Source organism: Tasmannia lanceolata, unplaced genomic scaffold (genome assembly GCF_043159265.1).
Source record: "Tasmannia lanceolata isolate RefF3 unplaced genomic scaffold, GAP_Taslan_0.1 ptg000013l, whole genome shotgun sequence".
In the NCBI taxonomy this organism is placed as follows: Eukaryota; Viridiplantae; Streptophyta; class Magnoliopsida; order Canellales; family Winteraceae; genus Tasmannia; species Tasmannia lanceolata.
The window spans coordinates 24,202,594-24,226,242 of NW_027518690.1; the positions used below are offsets into that span (position 1 = coordinate 24,202,594).

The 23,649-nt window shown below is 44.5% G+C and overlaps 1 protein-coding gene across 1 annotated transcript; it reads left to right on the plus strand.

Moving 5' to 3' along the window:
• Positions 1-802: 802 nt before the first annotated feature.
• PLDEPSILON (phospholipase D alpha 4) lies at positions 803-20,834 on the plus strand. The gene is made up of 4 exons (XM_077395950.1): positions 803-920; positions 16,947-17,528; positions 17,874-19,107; positions 20,350-20,834. Exons 1-4 carry the CDS (start codon positions 828-830, stop codon positions 20,781-20,783), a joined length of 2,343 nt encoding a protein of 780 aa, XP_077252065.1. The 5' UTR covers positions 803-827; the 3' UTR covers positions 20,784-20,834.
• Positions 20,835-23,649: the final 2,815 nt, after the last annotated feature.

Below are 23,649 nucleotides of genomic sequence, written 5' to 3' on the forward strand. Positions count from 1 at the left end.
TATTAGGGTACTACTCTAACAGGAACTACCATAGTACCCCAGCACATGTGGCAGCCCAGAATTGGGTACTATTTTTATTACCATCAGAGAACATGCAAACAAATAGATATTAGGTTTGGGTCACAATAAAAGCACGAAAACATTAGGAGGTTGGGTTCTGATCACAATAAAATCAGGATATAATTAAGAGGATGTGATAGTAATAATACCATGAGGGCGAGATGGGTCGGGTTCAGGTCGGATTGGGTTGCCTGGGTTTGTTTTTTTAATCCTAACCAACACAACCCAAAATTTATTCGGGTCAGTGTTTTATAATCCTAACCCCACCCAATCCAATGAAAGGCGAGCGAACATCACTTTAAACACCCGCCTGGGGGTTCAGGTTAAGCCGGGCCCACGTTGCACCCCTATTCGAACATACATCTAACTAAATATAAGTCGGTCTATGGCACTCCAGAGTCCAGATCATTGTGATGTATTAGGGACGGCGTCTTCTGTGTATTTCTTGTACTCTAATATCACCATGACAAAGCGAAAAAACTAAACTAAATTTGACTTGGGCAAAACGTGAATCAAGCCATGGAAGGCATGATGTCCAAGGAACACGGAAGCAACTTACTACACACTCGAAGTGTTGCCTCTAAGGAATGACATGCTGAATCCCATAAGTTATCCCAAAGCCGACCTCTTCCATTGCATTCTAAGTTTGCATTATCTAAGATAAATAAAAAAGTAAGATCTTTTCTAGTGGTATATATATAATAACCAACATCTATGGCCAAAACAAGCATTGCCAGAACAGTTATCTTGTGAAAGGATTGAAGGAAATGGAAAAAAAGAAGCTCGCCACATTCCTCCATGGAACGCTTGAAGCAGCCATCTTTCATGCTACAACATACACTCCATCATTCCCATTTAATGTAAGAGATTATGAATATACACTATACTATACTACTATATTTGTGTTTGTTTTGTGTATTTTGTAGAAATTTTTACAATGAGGGTCACCAAAATGTTCATAATTGGGGCCACCACAGCTAGTGGACCCCACAAAGGAAAAATCACAGTTGGCGGATGATCCTACTTGCTATCTGAGGACATTCAAGTCATCCAGTCGGTTAGCTATGGCCATCCAATGAGTTTGATTAGTGTCAGTGTAAATGAAATCTAACCGTTTGATTGGATTAAGGATGATGAGGTAGTTTGGATAGATTAGGCAACTATGCTAAATCAGGTAATTAGGTTAGGTTATAATAACTATTGGGCTACAGGTCCTATATTGGTACCCACCTGATTGTTAGAATAGATCATAAATATTGTTGGATGGTTTGGTTATTAGAATAGGAAACTATGTGATGACGCCCAAAATCTGACTGCACGTAATAGCCTGGCAGAACCTGTAGTCCTGTGCTCACAGAAAAAGCGTCAGCGGGCCCGCAGTTGTGGCTCTGGACAGCCACTTCGACACTCAAGTCAGGAATAGGCAATCATAGACAATGGATGATGAATGGTGGGGAGGGCCAAGACAAGTTACTAGACCGGAGTAGAGTAGGAGGAGGAGAGTTGGTTTTTCGAATTGCCTTTGCTTGAGCGTGTAGACCCCTCTTTATAGGGGTGGCTACGCATGATCTTGAAGATATCAATCAAACCTTTGATTTAGCCCACGTGGGGCATGACGGATGGAGGATAAGATCGTGGAGATCTGATTTCCTAGAATTCCGGGCGGAGATCTTGGGTGATGGCCTTGGCGGGGGGGTTTGAATATGAATAGAACGCTATATCTGTAATCCGGGCGGAGATCTTGGGTGATGGCCTCGGTGGGGCATTTTGAGTTTAAATAGAGTGTCATTCGTATAACGGTAATCCGGATTGGTCGCATAATGGCGAGATTCCTGCGATTGTGTTTAGCTCCCTTTGAGGTTCGTTACCGTACGAAGGAGAAATGTTGTGGGTGTGATTCGTTAACGAGTGTTGCTTGTGGCGGTTGACTTGACCTGGTCGGGTAGTGGAGAATGGATTTCGAGGGTTGGTACTGTGTATACTGATTTTACCCCTAACATACTGCCCCCTACTTTCTTGTTCCTTTGTAAGGGTCAAGGAAGTAGCTAAATTTTTAAGTGGTGGACCGGTGCCAACTCTCGGATGATGGCAGAGTTGAAGTGTCCTTAGCGGGAATTGGCAGGTGAATTTGATGGGCATGGATTCTTGATGAGATGGCTCATAATGAGGCGTGTTTTTCCACCTGTCTTTAACCGTTTTCATTGTTATGGACCATCGAGAAATGGCGGAAACATTAAATCCCGCTTAATTTTTCGCTCAGTTTTTCGAAAAATAGCGAGGTTGTTATTTTCTGGCTTTAAATGTGGCTTTGAAAATCGGTGGGACATTAAATCCCGCCCAATCTTCCCGCCCAGTGAAGCCTATAAAATAGGAGTGAGGGGAAAGGCTTCTTTGCCATATCCCCTTCCTTTTTTCTTTCTCTTTCTTTTCCAGTTTTTTTCCACTATGCCTGCGATGTCTCATGAGGTTGCCGGTGGTGATCAACCGGGGGTGATAGTTCCGATGGTGGAGGTGAGCTCACCCTCGGGTGGAGGCGAGGAGCCTCAAGTTACTGTCGGAGAGCCGGTGGCCTGAAGAACTAGGAGATTACAGAGGGTGAGAAGCGTGCCGATGGTGGAGCGTGGTACGCCATAAATGGTGACTCCGGTGGCAATGATTTGATGGGGGCTTCCCCATTGGTCGGAGAGGAGGGGGTGGATCACGGCTCCCGAAGCAAGAAGAAGCAGAGGGTTGAGTCCGACGGTAGCTCGGGTTCTTCACTTGCCGGGAGTAGCCTTGCCCCGGTGACGTTCCAAGTTTCGTCACTAACTATAAGCGGCCTTTGAAGCACGCCATGGAGAGGGGATGTGGGGTGGCGGACCAACTCCTTCGGCTGGGCGCGGAGGTTCTTCGGCTGAGGGCCAGGGTTGGGGAGCTCGAAGATGAGAACGAAGCTCTGAAGGCTCAGTTACAAGGGGCATCTGAAGCCGACCTGAGGGTCAGATCCGCATCCTCCGGTCTCGAGCCTCATCTTGAGGAGGATCCACTGGAGGAGGGTCCTGAGGAGGATCCGCTAGAGGAGGATCCGGTGACTGGGCCATCAACCACCATCCCAGTAACGGCACTACAAGAATCAAGTTCCTTGTTGGAGCATAGATGATTGTGCCAAGTGGGTGCCGTGGTATGAGGGAGTTGGGCGGCGATGGTGAGGTTCGACGTTCGGCGAAGCTCATTAGACCACTAGGCGTATCATACCCAAATATTGGGTATTGATTCTTCAGAGTTTCCTTCTCGAGCATTTGGTTAATCGTTCCAGTAGCATATTACTTGTTTTTCTTTCTTTTCTTTCTAGTAATTGGGTTAGAAGCCCTCCTTTTGTAAAGGTTCTTTTACCTGTGAATAAAAGAATATTTCTGCCATTTCTGCTGTCTTCCACATAATTTTCATCATTGTTTTCCTCCGAGGGTAGTGAGAGATCATTGCTTGTATGTGTATGAGAGGTGCGTAGCTCGATAACAGTCGGTACCGTGTTTAGACGTACCATTTGGTTGGAATTATCTCCATGGTACAAATTTGTAGAGTCAATCCCGACTGATACGAATTGTAGGCAGTGTTGTAATGAGCGAGTGATATTATGAAACTTTCTGTTTATGATTCGGTCATGAAGGTTCCCTGTCATTGGTGCCCACAAGTATTGATACCGCACAGTTAGGGTGTGTCTCATGCTTTGGTTGCTTGGATGACATTTGGTACCAGGGGGTGTCTTGCCTTTGGAGTGCGGATTGACGTGTCTCGCATAGGTTCCCTGTGGGGACACGTGGAAGGGTTGCGACTCTTTGCTTCCATCGTAAAGGTGGTTTGGCGCTTCATGAAATGATGATGAAACGGCGCATTTATTGCCCTAACAGCCATGCGTGGATCACGGGATGCCACGTGGCGCTCCACGTCAGTGGGATGCGACTTCTGAGTTTCCCGCGTGTGGGTCTATAAAAGCACGCCAATTTTTATCTTCTCTCTCACCTTTATCTCTTTTTCTCTCCCTTTGCTTTATTTCCTATTCCGGTGAGGTTTCTTTGGATTTTCCGTTGTGAGGTTACATTCCTCCGGCGGATCATTTTCCTTTTTCCGATCGAACCTTTTCGCCCTCTCTCATTTCCTTGTTTCTGTAGAAGTTTTACAGAGTTCAGAGTTTTCCGACCGAGTTTTGTCATTTCCGGCAGAATTTCCTGTACTGGTTCGTCTTCTCCGGCGAGCTTTCCATCATTTCTCTCCAGTCACACCTGTGCGTTTCTCAACCCGATCTTCCATTTCATTTTCTTTAAAATAGTTATGTCAGAGAATTCTGATTCGCAAAATCAGTCACTTGAACACGTTGGCATGGAGGAATCTTCTTCTTCCCCTCGTTTCCAATCGGAGGTAGAAGTGGGGAGCATGCCGGTGGAACCGTCGTCGAAGAGGCGTAAGATTAGGGCCAAGAAAAACAGTGATGACTTAGTGATTGAAAAAGGTGGGGGATCACAGAAAAAGATAGTGCCACGCCTAAGAAAAGAGGTGGATCCGATTCTCCCTATAGAACCTCCAGAGGCAGCAGAGTCAATGCCGAGTGATGCCCCTATGATTGCAGCATTATCAGCGAATAAGAGTGATTCACGGTCGGCACCGATGGATGTTCAGGCCAGGCGTCTTGCTCGGGAGTCCGTGGAGCTTCACAAACCTCAGGTGCCTCATGGTGCGGCGTATCGACCTGGAGAGGGTATGGGTTCAATAGGTGTCCTTCAACCTTCGGACCTCAGGCGATTACGGGAGAAATACCACATCCCAGATGATTATCAAGTTCAGCTCCCTAGCTCTGATGAGCGGGCTTGAGCAGCAGCATGGAGGGGGAGATGGCCTTCTACAAAGAGGTTATTGAGGCGGGTGTCCAGTTTCCCCTTCATCCAATTATGATAGATTTCTTGGATTTTTTCGGTTTGATTCTGTCTCAGATTTATCCAAATGGGTGGAAAGGCCTTACGGCGTACATAGCGAAAAGTAGGATTGTGAAAGCCCCGCTGTCTTTGGATGTAATCCAAATGTATTTTCTTATTCGGCGTAAGGATTGTTGGGTGGACGTGGCTCAACGGCAGACGTTGATGAGTATGGCAGGGTCTCTGTCTTCCATTAAGCGGTGGAAGAATGAGTTTTTCTTCGTGAAGCCTCCTCAAATAGCCGGCTAGAGATTTCCCTTCGATTGGAGGGAGCCTAACGAGGAGAGGATGGAGTTGAAACTTTCTTTAGGAACATTGGGTTTGGTGGTATTCAATGATGTCATAGGTAGGGGAACAGAAATAGGACAGGTGAGGTTTGATGTTCGGGAGTTCAAATCCGAACAAGTGTTGGTCAAATTTGGTTCGAGCAATGTGGTAGTAGACTCGGACGATGAGGTTCGGGATGATGGAGATGGAGAATAGGAAGAGGAAGATGGGTCGAGTGTTGGCGAGAGTCAATCTGGTGACTTCCTTTTTTAACCTTTTTACCGTGCTCCCAACTTTCTTATTTGCTTCTCTTTTATTGTACTGTGACGTATTCCCTGCCTCATTGCTGAGATGGCAGTGCAAGGTTCGGGCGCTAATATTTCTGCCTCGGCAATGGAGGAGGCCCGGAGAGTAAAGGCAGAAGAAATAGCCCGTCAGAAGGAGGAGAAGGCCTTGAAGCGCCAAGCGGACAAAGCTGGGAGAGGGGCGGTTCCGACCATCAAATCCAAAGAGGTTGTGCTTGTTTCCCAACCTTCGGAGAAAGCCGTGCATGGTAAGCGGCCGATAGATTTGCCGGAGAAGAGTCCCAGCAAAAAGGGCAAATCTGTGGAGGGGCAGGGTCTCAAGGGTAAAGATCCTGCTATGGCTTCGGAGACCATCCCAGTAGACGGTTGTGACGGGACTCGGGCTCTTTTTCTGCTGGTGACCCTTTTGAAGGAACAAGGACTTCAACAAGGGCCTTATTTTGACCCTGGTTGGATGGTTGGCAGCGAGGACTAAGCTCTTCTCAATCCAAGGGTAGCAGTGGAGATGGCAATGGCGAGCCTTTTGCCGAAGGACTTGGCAGAGATGGAGAAGTGCTCTCACTACGCCTTGGGTCGAGACATGGTTGCCCTGGCCAGGAACGTGCGAACTTTTTCTTTTAGTCTCTTGAACATGAATTGTAGATGTTCATCTTTTCTTTTCGTGTTCGTAGTTGTCCGATATTTGTTCCCAATCCTCATTGCACATGGATAGATACCATTCTCTCTATGCCCAGGCGTCTAAAGATGCGAAGAACCTCGTAGAGATCCAGGCGAAGGATAGGAAAGTTTTTGAAGATGCTTTGGAGCATGTGAAAAATCTTCATTCTTCCACCCAGACCGATCTTCAGAAGGCCAGGGACGAGCTTAACCAGGAAAGGGGGATTCATGCTGACCTTGAGAAGAAGCTGAACGAGGCCGCATAGCGGGAAGAAGAGGTCCAATCCAAGGCGATTGCAGATTTTTGGAAGTCCCAAGAGTACCAGACGGACATGGCCCTTCATGTCCTGGAATTTGAAGCAAAGGGATTTGTTGACTGTCGGGCCCAGGTCAAGCCTATTGACTCTGAATTCCCTATTGAAAGACTGGAGGGGCCACCTAGGACCGAACTTTCCGAGGAAGAGGATTCGGAAGCGATCAAACCAAATGATGTTGAGCCCAAGGTCGCACCTCCCAAGGAGCAATCTTCCGTACCACCTGTTGCCAAGCCTTCAGTGGAAGAGAATTTGGAGAAGGATATCTAAGGGCTAGGCCCTTTTTTGATTTCTTTTTGTTGTCTCTCATGAACTTTTTTTGTTATGAACCTTATTTACAATGGTGTGGATGGAATGGTTTGCTCCTTGCGGTATTTGTTGCTTTAATAAGTTTTGTTGTTGGTCATACTTTTTGTTTTGAAGTTTTGATGGTAGGATCTCTACCGAGCCTCATAGGGCATCGGTTTTAGAGTATATCTCAAATTGTAGATCTCAGCGAGGGTAGGCTCTTTACCGAGCCTCAAGAGGCGTTGGTTTTTCTTTATCCTTTGTTGAAGGTAGGCCCTTTACAGAGCTTCAAAGGGCTTCGATTTTTTGCCTCACCTTTTATTGGTGAGGGTGGATCTTTCACCGAGCCTCAAGGGTGTCGGAATCTGATCTCACCTTTTATTGGCGAAGGTGGATATTTCATCGAGCCTCAAGGGCGTCGGTTTCTGATCTTACCTCTCATTGGCGAAGGAAGATTCTTTACCGAGCCTCAAAGGGCATCAGTTTTTTATCATACCTTTCATTGGCGAAGGTAGATCTTTTACCGAACCCCAAGGGCGACTGTTTCTGATCTTACCTCTCATTGGCGAAGGTAGATTCTTTACCGAGCCTCAAAGGGCATCCGTTTTTTATCTCACATTTCAAGCGGATAGACGCTTTACCGAGTCTCTTGGGGCGTTGGTTTGTGGGTCATATCTTTTAAGCAGATAGACGCTCTACCGAGCCTCTTGGGGCGTCGGTTTATGTGTCATATCTTTAAAGCAAATAGTCACTCTACCGAGCCTCTCGGGGTGTCGGTTTATGGGTTATATCTTTTAAGTAGATAGACGCTCTACGGAGCTTCTTGGGGCGTCGGTTAATGGGTCATATCTTTTAAGCAGATAGACGCTCTACCGAGCCTCTTGGGGCGTCAGTTTATGGGTCTTATCCTTTAAGCAGATAGACGTTCTACCAAGCCTCTTGAGGTGTCGGTTTATGGGTCATAAGTAGATAGACGCTCTACTGAGCCTCTTGGGGCGTTGGTTTATGGGTCTTATCTTTTAAGCAGATAGACGCTCTACCGAGCCTCTTGGGGCTTCAGTTTATGGATCTTATCTCTTAAGCAGATAAACACTCTACCGAGCCTTTTGGAGCGTCGGTATATGGGTCATATCTTCTAAGCCTTTGACTTATACGATAAGCCAGCTCGCAACATGTTTGGCCTGGAGATTTATTAATGTTGGGGAGTAATTGCTCAACGAGTGGAGAATCGAAAAGAAGATTTTATTACTTTGAGGTGGAGATTACATGTTTGCAATATCACAAAGACAAAAACAAACACATAGATTTATTGTAAACAAATGAAACGAAAAAGACTACATTCTTGCCTACTGATAAAATTTCTTCAAGTTCGATATGTGCCAGGTGCGGGGAATGGGATCGCCTTCTAGACTCTCTAGCTGATACGATCCTGGTTGGAGTACTCGGGAGACACGGTAGGGCCCTTCCCAAGTGGGAGCCAATTTCCCTGAGTTGCGAGGGTTGGAGACTTTGGCTCTTCGTAGGACCAGGTAGCCCATTTTAACTACTCTCTCTTTCATTTTAGAGTCATAGTATCGAGCGACTCTTTGCTGGTACGCGGCCATTCTGACTCTGGCCTTTTCTCCAGTCTTTTCTACAAGGTCGAGACTGCTTCTCAAGTGTTTGGAGTTGGCCCATTTGTTGTATGCCTCGAGTCTTGGAGAGTGAGCGCAAATTTCAACTTGTATGACAGCGTCTACCCCGAAGGTGAGGCTGAATGGCGATTCTCCCATTGCTGTCCTGGGGGTGGTTCTGTAAGCCCAAAGTAAATTTGGCAATTCTTCAACCCACAAGCCTCATGCGCTTTCTACCCGCTTCTTCAATTCCTGCAAGAGCGTACGGTTGGTTACCTCTACCTGTCTGTTGGCTTGGGGATGACCGACTGACGTGAACCTTTGTTCGATACCGAGCCTTCCACAGAAATCCTTGAATTGTCTACTTGCAAACTGAGTCCCGTTGTCGGTTACAAGGACACGTGGTATTCCAAATCTGGTAAAAGAAGTTCTCTGTTTCCTTAGAGGTGACCTTCTTTACTGCCTTGGCTTCGACCCACTTGGTAAAGTAGTCAATAGCCACGTACACCATTCGGTGTCCTTTGGTCGAATTTGGAAAAGGTCCCAATAAGTCCATCCCCCACATTGCAAAAGGGACAGAATTGGAGATAGGTTTGTAGGGGACCGCGGGGAGGCGAGGCACAGCAGCAAACTTCTGGCATTGTTCACATTTTTTGACAAAATCTGAAGCATCCTGTTGGAGAGTCAGCCAAAAGAAACATCGGAGGAGTATTTTGTAAACTAATACTTTTACGCCTAAGCGATCGCTGTAGATCCCTTCGTGGACTTCTCTCATTACGAGTTCTGCAGCGGAAGGTCGGAGGCATTTTAATAGTGGCCACGAGAAGGAATGCTTGTATAACACTTGTTCGTCAAAGATGTAATGAGCAGCTTTGGCAATCAAGCATCGAGCCTCTTTCCTATCCAAGGGTAGAGTGCCGTCTTTCAGGTACTGTACTATTGGGTCCTTCTAACTGGATTCCCCTTCAATCTGTAGGATTTCTTCTCTCTCGATGCTAGGTCGGGAGAGAATCTTTATAAAGAAATTTCCTGGTTCAACTACTCCGGATGATGCCATTTTGGAGAGAGCATCGGCCCGGGCATTCATAGTTCGAGGGATTTGTACGATTTGGAACTCTTCAAAGGCGGAGATCTCCTTTTGTACCTTCTCTAGGTATTTGAGCATCTGTTCCTCCTTAGCCTCGCTGAAACCATTGACTTGTCCAACGACCAGCTGTGAGTCACTATGGGCTCTGACTCGGTTGGCATGGAGTTCAGTCGCGAGTGCTATTCCAGCGATCAAGGCTTCATATTCTACCTCGTTATTAGAGGCCTTGAAATCTAGCTTCAGGGCATATTCTGTGAAGAACTTATCCGGTCCTGCTAAGACTAAGCCAGCGCCACTGCTCCCAGCAGTGGCGGAACCATCGACGAACAACATCGAAAGAGGAGCTTGGGCTGGTGGGTCTGGAGCTGAGTCTTTGGTGGGGTTATCTTGCTCTTCACCAGTACCGTACGTTCGGTTATGAAGTTCGCAAGTACCTGAGATTTGATCGCTGGGGGTGGTTTTATCTGAATGTCAAACTCTCCTAATTCAATTGCCCAGTTGATCAGCCGCCCCGAGGTGTCAGGTTTCTATAAAAATTTTCAGAGGGTTTGGTCGGTGAGGACTGTGATCGGGTGAGCTTGGAAGTACGGGTGGAGTTTCCTTGCGGAAGTGACAACTGCGAAGGCGAATTTCTCGATTTCTTGATATCGAGTCTCAGCGTCATGAAGTATTCAGCTAACGTAATAAATGGGCTGCTCCGCCTTTCCTTCCTAGCAGACAAGTACGGAGCTTACTGTTATAGGGCCCACAGCCAGGTACAGGTACAAATCTTCACCCGGTACCGGCTTTGAGAGTATCACGGGGGGTTTGAAGATATACCTTCAGCTGGTCGAAGGCCATCTGACATTCGTCTGTCCATTGAAACTCTTTAACATTTCTCAGGGTCTTGAAGAAAGGTAAGCATCGCTCAGTGGATTTTGACATAAATTTGCTGAGAGCCGCGATTCGTCCTGTAACCCTCTGAACTTCCCGAATTTCCTTCGGCGGAGTCATTTTGAGGAGTGCTTTTATCTTTTCGGGGTTGGCTTCAATTCCCCTCTGGATGACAATGAAGCCTGGGAATTTTCTGGACGTTACCCCAAAAGCGCACTTAGCGGGGTTTAACTTCATTCGATTGTGACGGAGAATAACAAAGGCTTCTTCAAGGTCGGCTATGTGGTTTTGAGCTTCAAGGCTCTTGACGAACATGTCGTCGACGTATACTTCCATGTTTCTCCCAATGTGCTCAAGGAAAAATCTTATTGACAAGACGTTGATAAGTGGCGCCGGCATTCTTGAGGCCAAAGGGCATGACCTCGTAACAAAATAGTCCTTGGTCGGTGGCAAAGGAGGTTTTTGGAATATCGGGCCCATACATCTGGATCTGGATGTAACTGGAGAAGGCATCCACGAAGCTCAGCATCTCATGTCCGGCGCTGGCATCAGTGAGATGGTCGATCCTCGGTAATGGGTAACAATCTTTTGGGGCACGCTTTGTTGAGGTCTGTAAAGTCTATACAGATTCGCCATTTTCAGTTAGATTTCTTGACCATCACCACGTTTGCGAGCCACTCTGGGTAACAAATCTCCCTTATGAACTTGGCTTCAAGAAGCTTGTCCACTAATTCCTTAATATGCTTTTGTCTTTCGGCAGCGAAATTGCATTTCTTTTGCTTTACTGGTTAGGAGTTTGGGTCTACATTCAGCTTGTGGACCGCTATGTCGGAGGGGATTCCCTGCATGTCGGAGGCGGACCAGGCGAAGATATCCGAGTTAGTCTTTAAGAAATTGACAAGGTCGGTCTTCAGCTTACCTGAAAGGAGGGAACCTATCTGGATAGTCTGTTCTTCGCTACCGGGGAAAAGAGGGACTTTCTCGAGTTCCTCAACCGGTTCTCCTTGCTTCACCTCGACTCGTGGATCAGGGCCCCTGATGGAAAAAGTTTCCTTGGCGGCCTTTTTCTTTTTCAACAGGGTGGCGTAGCATTCTCGGGCCTTCTCTTGGTCGCCTTTGAATTCTCCAACACCGTGTCTTGAGGGGAACTTCATCTTCAAGTGGGCAGTGGAGACCACTGCCCCCAGTTCATTCAGCGACAGTCTTCTAATGATCCCATTGTAAGCAGAAGGAACGTGAACTATCACGAAGGTTTGCATAATGGTTCGTTGGGCGGGGTGAGTTTCAAACGTTACGGGGAGTTTGATTTTCCCTCACAGCTTGGTCTCACCTCAAGACAATCCAAAGATGGACCAGTCAACCAGTTATAGTCTATCTTTGTTGGTGTGCATCTCAGTGAAGGCATCTTGGTGGAGAACATTGACAGAGCTTCCGGTATCCACGAGAATTCGGCTTACGTTGAAGTTGGCGATGGCAAGCCGGACGACCACGGCGTCATCGTGCTGTCGATCTATCTTTCCATAGTCTGCCTTAGTAAAAGTGATGGGCACACTGTTGTTTGGGTCCCATCTTGGCTTCTTCGAGGGGGTTTCCACAGAGTTGATCTGTCCTGCATAGCAGGCACATCCTTCCACGGTCGGTCCTCTAGAGGTGGGACCCCCGTAAATGGTGTTGATGTTTCTAGTTATCCTTGGTGGCTCTTCCTGGTCTGAGGCTCTTTGACGATTGCTTTCTGGTTGGTGGTTGGGCAAGTGTCGACGTTCATCTGATGGCCGATGAACTTTCGACTTGGGTCGTTGCTGATTTCTCGTAGGGCTCTGAAGATAACGGTCGATCCGACCAAGTTCAGCAAGCCTTTCAATTTTGTTCTTAAGGTGGTAGCAATTATCGGTGGTGTTCCCATGATCTTGGTGGAAATGACAGTATTAACCAGAATTTTTCCTTTTTCCTGTGTCCCTTATCCTTTCGGGCCAATGTATGGGCTCTCTATCTCGGATCCCATACATGATATTTAACACGGTAGTGTTTAACGGAGTATAGTTAACCCTTTCAAACTGGGGATTTGGGGCGCGACGACTCTGCCGGTCCTGCCCTAGAATCGTCTTTCCGTTTTTCGCTCCCTCGAGCATTCTCCAGTTCTCTCTCCATGGCAAATGATTCCTCATTATTGATATATCGATCTGCGGTAGCCATGAGTTCTTTGAGGTCTCGAGGAGGGTTAACATTCAAGGCTACTTTCATGTCCCTATCCTGAATGGCGTGGCAAAGTGCGGCACGGAGCATATCGAAGTTCGGTTCGTTGATCTGGTGAAGTTCCGCGCGGAACCGACCAATGAACTTCCGGAGCATTTCATCCTTTCCATGTCGTAAAGTCAAGAGAGCGTCGGCTGGTTTCCTTTGGGGCTGACTGTTCACGAAATAGGCGATAAACTCTTTTCCTAGTTCGTGGAACGACTCGATGGAGTTTGGCCTCAATCGGCTGTACCAGTTGCTTGCGTCTTTCTTTAGGTAGGCGGAAAAGGCCTTGCACATCGTGGCATCAGAAGCGTTCCTGATCACCATCGCACGGTGGTAAGCTCGGAAGAACTTTAGAGGGTCGGATGACCCGTCATAGAGGTCCAACCGAGGCATGTCAGAATGCGTAGCAACGACAGCATCAGTGATTCTTGAGACGAACGGGGAGGCAATTTCGCTATCCCATTCTGCCAGGAGGTCCAGGTGATATGGCGCCTTCATTTGTTGTTGGAGTTCTCTTATCTGGCGTTAGAGATCAGCCATGATAGTAGGGTTTTCTTCTGCCTGGTCGTTTCTTGTTGGACTTCTTCTAGGTGGAGGTATCTGATCATCAATCTGATGAGTCAAGTTTGTCGATGTTGGCCCCACCATCGGATCAATGCGTCTCCGCTGGCGATTAATACGACGATAGTCGGGTGGCGGGCTGCTGATCGATGCGGATCCTTGCTGGTGCTGGCGAGGTCTCCGACTTCGGGGGTTTCGGCCTCCCGAAGATTCTTGTTCTTCAGAGACCTCGATGGGGGGAATTTCTGTGACGCACGGAATCACCAGCTGGGGCGGAGCCGCTGATTGTGGAGGGAGTCTTTGGAGTACTTGTTGAAGGGCGTTCACGACGTCCCCAAGTGTTTGCCCGAATTGGTTGAAGGCGTTCATAGTGACTGGAGCACCGCCGGAGACAACCATTTCTCCTGTCTCCACAGGTTGTTCTTGGCCTCGTTGGCTCGCTTGGCTTCTCGGAACCATTCCACCATTAGGTTGAGAGGGAGCCTTCAATTTTGGCATCGACGTCCCACGGATGGCGTCAATCTGAAGATGCCCAAAATTCTGACTGATCGTACTAGCCTGGCAGAACCTGTAGTCCTGTGCTCATAGAAAAAGCATCAATGGGGCCGGAGTTGTGGCTCCGGACGGCCACTTCGACACTCAAGTCAGAAATAGGCATTCATAGACAATGGACGATGAATGGTGGGGAGGGCCAAGACAAGCTACTAGACTAGAGTAGAGTAGGAGGAGGAGAATTTGTTTTTCGAATTGCCTTTGCTTGAGCGTGTGGACCCCTCTTTATAGGGGTTGCTGCCCAGGATCTTAAAGATATCAATCAAACCTTTGATTTTGCCCACGTGGGGCATGATGGATGGGGGATAAGATCGTGGAGATCTGATTTTCTGTAATTCCGAGCGGAGATCTTGGGTGATGGCCTTGGCGGGGGGTTTTGAATTTGAATAGAGAGCTATATCTATAATCCGGGCGAAGATCTCGGGTGATGGCCTCGGCGGGACGTTTTGAATTTAAATAGAGTGTCATTCGTATAACGGTAATCCGGATTAGTCGCATAATGGCGAGATTCTTGCGATTGTGTTTGGCTCCCTTTGAGGTTCGTTACCGTACTAAGGAGAAATGTTGGGGGCGTGATTCGTTAACGAGTGTTGCTTGTGGCGGTTGATTTGACCTTGTTGGGTAGTGGGGAATGGCTTTTGAGGGTCGGTACTGTGTATACCGATTTTACCCCTAACACTTTGTTTACTAGTGGGACAACCCGAGCAATGCACAGGTGTTTGAAACCAAAAAGTGCAACATAAAAAGGTTCAATCGATGGAAAAAAAATTAGGTAAAAAGAATCACAGAGGAATAGGGAGAACATAAAATCGCTAAGAAGATGCCAAGGAGATTTAGAAGGAAAAAAATGAAGACAAAGAAAGGAAGAGGAGAGAGAAGTAAATCGGTTAAAAAAAGCATGCAATACCTATAGTATTTTTTCTTGAACATATGGCATTTCTGCTCAGATGCGGACAAACTTGCAACGGAAGGAGTGGCTAAAACAAACATCTAAAGAAGCACTCTCACGTAGAGAAAGGAAATCAATAGAGAAAAGCTATTGGGAAGAAACATCACCGTTGTCAGAATTAATGTACATCTATATTTATAATATAATTGCTAAGGAACAAACAAAACAGAACTGCTTACAACTTTATGAGATGCAAAGTGCTACATAGAGATAAGCAAAAAGCTTCTGCTAACAACTAACGCCTACCACTTTGATCATCTGATATTACTTCCTCAGAAGATGCTTCACTGTCAATGACAATCAAGTCATTTGGAAAAGTGTGTTAGCCAGGCTTATGCTTTTACAACAAAGCTAGACATGGGTTATAATGTCAAACCATCATCTATTTTTAACCTCTCAAATTTCTGCAATGGGTACACCATCTAAACACAAAAATCACCCTACAAAAGAAAGAAAGAAAGAAAGAATAATAACCTGTTATTCCAAATCCTAAAATAAAATAATCAGATTCCTAAAATCTTCAGTAAAATTTATATAGCCGGGGATCAGTTAATCCTAATTGGTTGGTTGCCTCGAGTAGATTGATAAATCAGGGGGAAATGCATTCCTCTTAACAAACCATAATGATATTATTTCACTCAAGATTTTCAAAAGAAAAATTTGTCAAGATATTTTTTTCTCCAAAAATGAGAAGAAGAAAGGAAGTAGACGACAGAAATGGAAAAAAACCCATTTCAGTTTGGGTCGACAGGGAGATTTGCTTCAAGTGATTGCAGTAAATCATTCCTTGATAGCATGGGAAGTATAGATGCTATATTCTCTTTGTATTTTATTCATATAGTATAAGCTCCTGATAATCTTATATATATATATATATATATATATATATATATATATAGAGAGAGAGAGAGAGAGAGAGAGAGAGAGAGAGAGAGAAGTGTTGGTGCGCTTAAGTGGTTATAACGCCTCCCATTGGTTCACTTAAGTGGGACCCAAACAATTAAACGAATGGGAGGCGTTATAACCACTTAAGCGTACTAAAAAAACATAGAACTATAAAAAGACATGATGTACTCCCAAAGGATGAACAACAACTGCAAATATGGATTGTCATGAACAAAAGGAGCATATATGAATTGTCATACGAAGAGAGAGAGAGAGAGAGAGAGAGAGAGAGAGAGAGAGAGAGAGAGAGATCGCAATTGGTAAGAAATTGAGGGTTACCACTGCTTGGCAATCGGATGCCGATATTTCTCTGCCCCAAACGGATTGAGCGAGCTTGGCATAATCGATTCTGTGGATGTGGCAACAGCAGAGAGAGAGAGAGAGAGAGAGAGAGAGAGAGAGAGAGAGAGTTTGCTGCACCTCTGTTTCTCTGCCATCTTCGACTCTTAATCGATGCTGCAAGTCGACGACGATGTTTATGATGGAGAAAAGGGGAGAAGGTGGAGGAGCTGTCCAGCTGACTTCGTCGAGATGGGAATGAGAAGCAAAAATCCAGGGATCCAAGTATGGGCAGAGGGATGGAGTAGATTGATGGAGAAAAGGGGATGGGGTCGCGGGCGTTTTTTTTGCGAGAGAGATGGAGAAGGTGGAAGGATCGGATAGTATGGAATTTGGTTTCGATGATAAGCACTGGAAATTGTGTTAAAATAAATTGAGAAGGTAGAGAGACGTGTCTTTTGAAAATTTGGAAAGAGTTTTAACATACTGGGAAGTCGAACAGTTGAAAGGATTCTTATTTCTTGCCACCTAGGATTTTAATTGCCATGTAGACGTGACGGAGGGAGGAGAGGGCTCCCACGTCAGTGGTGAACAGTAAACCTCCCTTCCTCTTTATTATATATAGATAGATTAGGCTTAGATTTGAATTATATTTTCCTAATCTTATCCTTATCTACCTATGATTATCTCCTAGTTACTCTATTTAAGAAATAATTTTTGGTAATTGTAATCAAAGATTAATAGAATTTATTCTGCATGTATCAGAGCAGGTCGATCTGACCTGATAAGGGCTTAAATAAAGGACTAAAGGGGTAAACAAGAAAAAAGATACAGAGAAGATTAGGAAGAAATAATCCTAATCTAACCAAGTGGCTAACCTAGCTACTTAATCTGTCATAATTGCCTATTTTAATAAGGAAGATGACCCAAATCATCTTATTTCCACTATTTGTACCTCTCAGTTTTATCTTTCTTCTTTGAATGGCACATGAAAATTTTAAAATTTTCGCAGTGCATAATTGTGGGGAAAGAGAAGGCCGCCTACGTGACGATCAAGCTAGATCAAACAAAAGTTTCAGAGACATCCCACAAACTTGACCGGATATGGAATCAAACATTTCGAATAAGATGTGCCCATTCCACCAGCACAATGATAACCATAACGTTGAAGACAAGGCACTCGGTTTTGGGCATGATCCAAATCCCAGCTCAAAACTTATTGAACGAAGCCACTCCTCATGACGGCTTCTTCACTCTTTTCACAGACAAAGGAAAGCCGAACCCAAAGCTCAAGCTACAGTTTCGCCTGCATTTTAGGAGTGCAGAATCTGACCACAATTGGGGGAGAGACATTAAGCATGGAGGATTTCAGGGCCTTGAAAGTGGTGTTAGCTTTGAGCAAAGATCAAATTGTAGCGTCATACTTTATCAAGACGCCCACCATAGGCCTTCTTTCAGACCTCCGGTTTACATCGACGGCCTGAGGGAGGTGTATCGGCCTAGAAAGTTGTGGGAAGATGTCTACAGGGCCATAGATGGCGCCAAGCATTTGGTATACATAGCAGGGTGGTCTCTTAATCCTAAGATGATACTGGTAGGTATCAAGAAAATTCGTTGCCCCTCTTGCCTTTTAGGGTTTCCCTGTTGACGTATAAATGATTGAATAACACCACTCTGACAGCTTAAGCTTTTGGAGCAATTGGTTGTTTCGCGTGGTGTCAGTGCTTGCCTCACTACAGGTCCTTCGTTCAAAACCCAAACAATCTATTGATATTAAAAGTCCATTTGTAGGGCCAATCCAAACCCATCATCTCCTTGATATTAAAAATCCATGTGTACGGCCAACCCTAGGGACGCATTTTTTTTCCTGGTAAAATATTTGCTCACAACAGAAACTTTTCTATAATCTCTAATTTTGATTTGCATTGTCTTCTCACAGATACGAGACAATGAAACCGAAATTCCACATGGGAAAGGGGTTAGCATTGGTGATTTACTAAAGCAGAGAGCTGAGGAGGGAGTAGCAGTTAGGATCATGCTGTGGGACGACGAAACCTCTCTTCCCATCATCAAGAACAAAGGGTTGATGAGAACCCACGATGAGGAAGCATTAGATTACTTCAAGCACACAAAGGTACTATGTAAATTGTGCCCCAGACTGCACAACAAATTCCCCACTCTCTTCGCTCACCATCAAAAAACTATCACCACCGACACCAAACCACAACTGTTATCATCTTCAGCCCAACCTAACGACGGTATGATCGATGAAGAAGTTAGAGAAATAGTGAGCTTTATCGGTGGCTTGGATCTCTGTGACGGCCGCTATGATACGGAGGAGCACTCCTTATTTCAAACGCTCAACACTGACTCACACGCCAATGACTTCTACCAAATTAACTTTGATGGGGCAAGCCTTCATAAAGGAGGGCCTAGAGAACCCTGGCATGATGTACATGCTTGTGTAATGGGCGATGCCGCTTGGGACGTGTTAGCCAATTTCGAGCAACGTTGGACTAAACAATGTGATCCTTCTTTGCTCTTCCCCTTTAATAAAATTCCTAACCTTCTTCACCACACTTGTCATCCAAGTTTGGATCATACATACAATTGGAATGTTCAAGTGTTTCGATCCATCGACCGAATTTCTACACGTACTTTGCCAGATGATTCATCAGTAGAGCACAGTATACATGAAGCTTATGTGGAAACCATACGGCGAGCGGAGAAGTTTATTTACATTGAGAACCAATATTTTATAGGAGGTTGCCATATTTGGGAGAAGGATAGACATTGTGGGTGCAAGAATTTAATTCCAGTGGAAATTGCACTTAAGGTGGTGAGTAAGATTAGATCCAAGGAGCGATTTGCGGTGTACATTGTGATTCCGATGTGGCCGGAAGGGGTACCGGAGAGTGAGCCAGTTCAAGATATACTGCACTGGACTAGGCTAACAATGTCTATGATGTATAAGTTGATTGGTGAGGCAATCCAAGAGAGTGGTGAGTCTGTCAACCCAAGGGACTATTTAAACTTCTTCTGCCTTGCCAATAGGGAGAAGAAGAGTATAGGGGAGTTTGTTCCACCTTGTTCTCCTCAACATACAAGCCATTACTGGAAAGCCCAAATGCACAGGAGGTTCTTGGTGTATGTTCACTCCAAGCTCATGATAGGTAAGAGAAATAAATTGAAATCAAGAATCATCATCCATTGGAAATCTTTTAGCTTCACTGTTGTGTAGGTGTAAAACTAATGTTTAAGAACTTGGCCTCAATTGACTCAGCCTAGTGACTTGGGAAAGTCGACTCGGCTGAGCCGGGCAATTTTTGGTTGAAGTAAGCCCAGTTTTTTAAAACCGCGGTTCCAAAAGAAACAAAAGGTAAGAGGTGAAGAAACAACACTTTAAAAAAAAGTAAAGGAACTTTTATATAGCTAATGGTTTTGGCTATGATCCAAAATACAGATTATAAACTCAAATCAAGTAGTTTTTTGGTGGTTTTCCTCTCTTTCTTTTTTTTTTTCATTTTCGCAGGCAACGTTTTAAACATAGAATATAACATCAAGGTTTATGATATCTACACTTGGTTATATAATGGCTCACTTTTTTGACAATCGCACACTTCTTGTTGGTTGTTGATAACTCCTCGTGAATTGTAATGGCGTGTAACATCAATTAGAAATGTTTAAAATATGTAGATTAATGTTATGGTCAGAAAACTCAAGGGAGGGAGAGAGGGTATCATTTCCCAACTTAGGTAAAATCCATATTTGTAGACCAGAAAGTGAAATAAAATAAAAAATTCATTTATATCAGTTATTCCGATGATACGCTTTAAAATAGGGTAATGCTAAATTCGAACCCCTTTAAGGTGAATTGATGTCAAAATGTGTTAAAGTCTATATGTACGTTCACCTTACGGGGGTGCGAATTTATCATCTCCCTTAAAATATTTAGATATATGTTCCATTCCTGTTCCTTCTATGACGCAATGATAGGACAAAGAAATATTTATTGTTTCATCGATGTTTCCCTGTATTCTCAATAAAACCTTCTTGTAGAAGTATTTAGTAATGTTGTCACGGAGCCGGGATTTATGCACAAGGGGGGCAAGCTTATACAGGCTTATACATAAGGGGGGGCAGGCCTTCAAATTTTAAAGGGGGCTGGGCCCAATTGAGTTGGGCCTATTAAGGATTTGGCTCAACTCAACAGGGGCAACTGCCCCCCTTATGCTACAAGTAGCTCTGCCCCTTACTTGTGGTGGTGATCGTTGTTGCTTATTTGATATTTAAAACCCAGAAATATTTGTTGTTTTATCGATGTTTCCGTATATTTTCAGTAAAACCTTCTCGTAGAACTATTTTAATAATGTTGTGCTGGTGATGTTGCTTGTTCGATGTTCTTAACTATGCAGTGGACGATGAGTACATCTTGATAGGATCTGCCAACATGAACCAAAGATCTATGGATGGAAGAAGAGACACTGAAATTGTAATTGGATGCCATCAGCCCGAGTTCATCAGGAACAAGAGAAGCCATGGAGAAATCCATGCATATCGGATGTCACTCTGGTATGAGCACACTGGTCACACCGAAGAATTGTTCTCAGAACCAGAGAGTGTAGAGTGCGTGAGGAAGATCCGTTGCATCGGAGAGGAGATGTGGAGCATATACAGTGGAGAAGAAGAGGTAGACATGGAAGGCGTGCATCTTGTAAATTATCCTGTGACTGTATCAATGAATGGTTGCGTCGAGGATCGTGTAGAGGGTGGTGGTACCTTCCCGGACACATCCACCCTAATCAGAGGAAAAAGATCTAAGTTTCTTCCACCCATTTTCACTACATGAAATCTATAATAGACTTCTATATTAGCTATGAAAAAATGTAAGCTTTTCTCTCATCTAATAGTTGGCTCTCCTGCGTGTGTGTGTGTGTATCTGTGTGTGAGAGAGGGAGAGAGAGAGAGTTGTAGTATCCCATTCCTTTGTTTGAAGAAAGATTACTATATAGAAATATGAGAATACAGATTCACATCAACGGGGAGAGTGGACCCAGAGTAAATTGAGTCCCTCAATGCCCAGATTTAGCCAGCCAATCTGCTAGATCATTGGCGATAGGAATATGAATAAAAGAAATAAAACTATTGTTGATTATAGAACTATTCTCATCCAAATAATTAGGTAGTCTCCGTGGACCAATGCGCGTGCCTTGAATCCAAGAAATGACATTTGATGAATCCCCTTCTTCCTCCATTTTTCCTTCCATTTGTTAATCAACTATCCATCTTGCCTTCCATTTGATAATCAATTATCGTTGATTATAGAACTAACCTCTTCTTTTGTAGAGTCTGCTATTCCAATCAGCTATGAAAAGATGTAGATGAATGCACCATTACCGTCTCCAAAAATTAACCCATCTGATTCATCCTTTTCCGGGGTTTCTGTCGATGTTGAGCTTAAAAACATTTAGTGGAGGAGGTCTCCAAGTTGCTAACCTCTTTTCCTTTAGAATAGAGCACTTCCTGATTGTCTTCCAATTCCTTAAATTGAAATCTATAGAATAACCCCTATTGAGTAGTCGGTTTTAGGGTAGTTTAAGTATTACTTGTATGGTGAAGGGTATTATAGTCTTTGTACTCATGTTGTCCATGATGGGCCTATATATACATCATTTACATGACTCCCCCCCTAGTGGGGACTCCTCATCTTCTCGTCTCTTTCCTTATCCATACCTAATCTCCAACATGGTATTAGTGCATAGGATCTGAGCCACAAATACAAAGAAAGAAATCAAGGAAAGAGGAAAGTAAGAAGAGTCCCTCTCTCATTCCATCTCTGTCTCTCTCGTCTCTTGTGTCTATCTCTAGTTGTCCCCTCTCCTCACACTTCTCCCCATGCTATGCCGTAACCCAGTATCCTATCCTCCCGCAATCTAGTGCGCTAACCTCCCTCCTCACTCCTCACCCTCATAACCCCCCTCTCTATTACGGAAACCACCCCCATGCGAATCTCCCATTGCACATCAACGCACTGCGATTACGGAAACCCCCTTTTTTACGGAAAACCTCCTTTGCCATTACGGAAAACCCTCTCCTCTACCCTCCACTCTTGATGTAAACCTCCACCCTCATCTTGTGTCAACCCCCTCCCTCGTATCTCTATCACCTATCTATCCAAGATTCCAAAATCCCATTCTCTACTCCTCCATCCACATCGCCCTCCATCAACCCTTTTGGCATCCCCACATCCTAAATCTCAACTCAAAATCCCCAATCAATAATCCCAAAACCCCAAATCTTTCTTTGCTTTCTCTTTTGAATTTCCACTCGGGAAGAAAACTTCTTCCGAAATCCCTTTTGGCATCCCCAAAACCCTAAATCACCATCCAAAACCTAAAATCCATCCATATCAGCCCTCTTTTCTCCATCCTTTCTTGATCTTTTCTTGTTCCTTTTTGTTTCTTTCTCCATAAATCCCTTTCTTTTTTTTGGTTCCCAAATCCATACATCTCTTTCATTTCTAAATCTTTGTCCCATTGAGGGTTCTATCTAGTTTCTTTCGCCTCTTTCTCTATGGTTTAAATCATTTCTTTCTCTCCTTCTTTATGCCTTGAAACTCTCACCCCCCATCCACTCCATCCTAATCCTTATTTTCCTACACATTCGTCGTCTTCCATGGCTTTTGTCTTCATTTCCAAGGTGCCCCCAAGTGTTTGATAATATGTCTAGGGATTTTTTGCCGTTATAGTCTTCTTTTCTTTGCAATTTGAAGGTATTCGGCCTTCAACTTGAGGGTGAGTGTTATCATATAGTTGTTAGTGTACGCTTTTCTTCTGTGTCTTGGTACTGTCTTCTTCTTATCTTTTATTGTCTTCTTTGTTGGTGTTGTCTTCTTTGTTTTCTTTTCATGTCTTGTGTTATCTCCGACCTCATGTAGTCTCGCACGAGGGGGAATGTTATTGACGGTTCTCTTTATGATCGTCGTTCTTATTTGAGAGTTGGTAGGTCAGTTGGTCTCTTCTTCGTTTTCTCTTATGTCCTTCTCCCCATTGTTAGTTGCCTCTTGGCATTATCAGTTCTTCGCATTGTTTGTTAGTTTTTCTTCCTGTCCTTCGTAATGTTCCTTGCGTAGTTTTACGCATTCATCTTACTTTCCGGCTATATGCCTTATCTGCACCAGACGATGTGCTTTCCACCGTCACTGGTCGGTGTTTTCTTCAGGTGGCAATGTTCATGCCGTCGACCTTGTCATTGTCCCATTGTTGGCTAGTTATCTTCTTCTTATCTTCAGGCAACGATGTTCACGTTCTTATCTTTAGGCGATGATGTCCATGCCGTCGACCTTGTCACCAGACAATGGTTTTGCAACGACCCAGTTTCCACGTCGGGTCGCTACGGATAACAACCCGTTACAATTTCCTAAAGTTTTTTCGTCCAATCTACTACTATCATGTCTACCATAATCTTATTCCATATTTAAAGTGTCTCACTAGAAAATCCCAAATACAATTGTTTGAAATGAAGAGTGCCTAAACTTAATATTTTACTACTAATTACTCCTCTAGATACTTAAGTAGTCAAACACGGGAGATTGCCGAGTCTCATCATCTCCACCACCAAATTGTCTTCACACCCCATTCCCCTTGACATTGATTTCCTCATTAGAAAAGGCTACTCCATCTACATTTTTAAACCCTGTGGAAAAATTAAATCAG

Excerpts from the sequence above, each read along its gene's own strand:
- PLDEPSILON (XM_077395950.1), top strand. The coding sequence starts at position 828 with ATGGAAAAAAAGAAGCTCGCCACATTCCTCCATGGAACGCTTGAAGCA. Across the intron at positions 17,529-17,873 it reads TTAATCCTAAGATGATACTG|ATACGAGACAATGAAACCGA; the intron begins GTAGGTATCAAG and ends GTCTTCTCACAG. Across the intron at positions 19,108-20,349 it reads TCACTCCAAGCTCATGATAG|TGGACGATGAGTACATCTTG; the intron begins GTAAGAGAAATA and ends TTAACTATGCAG.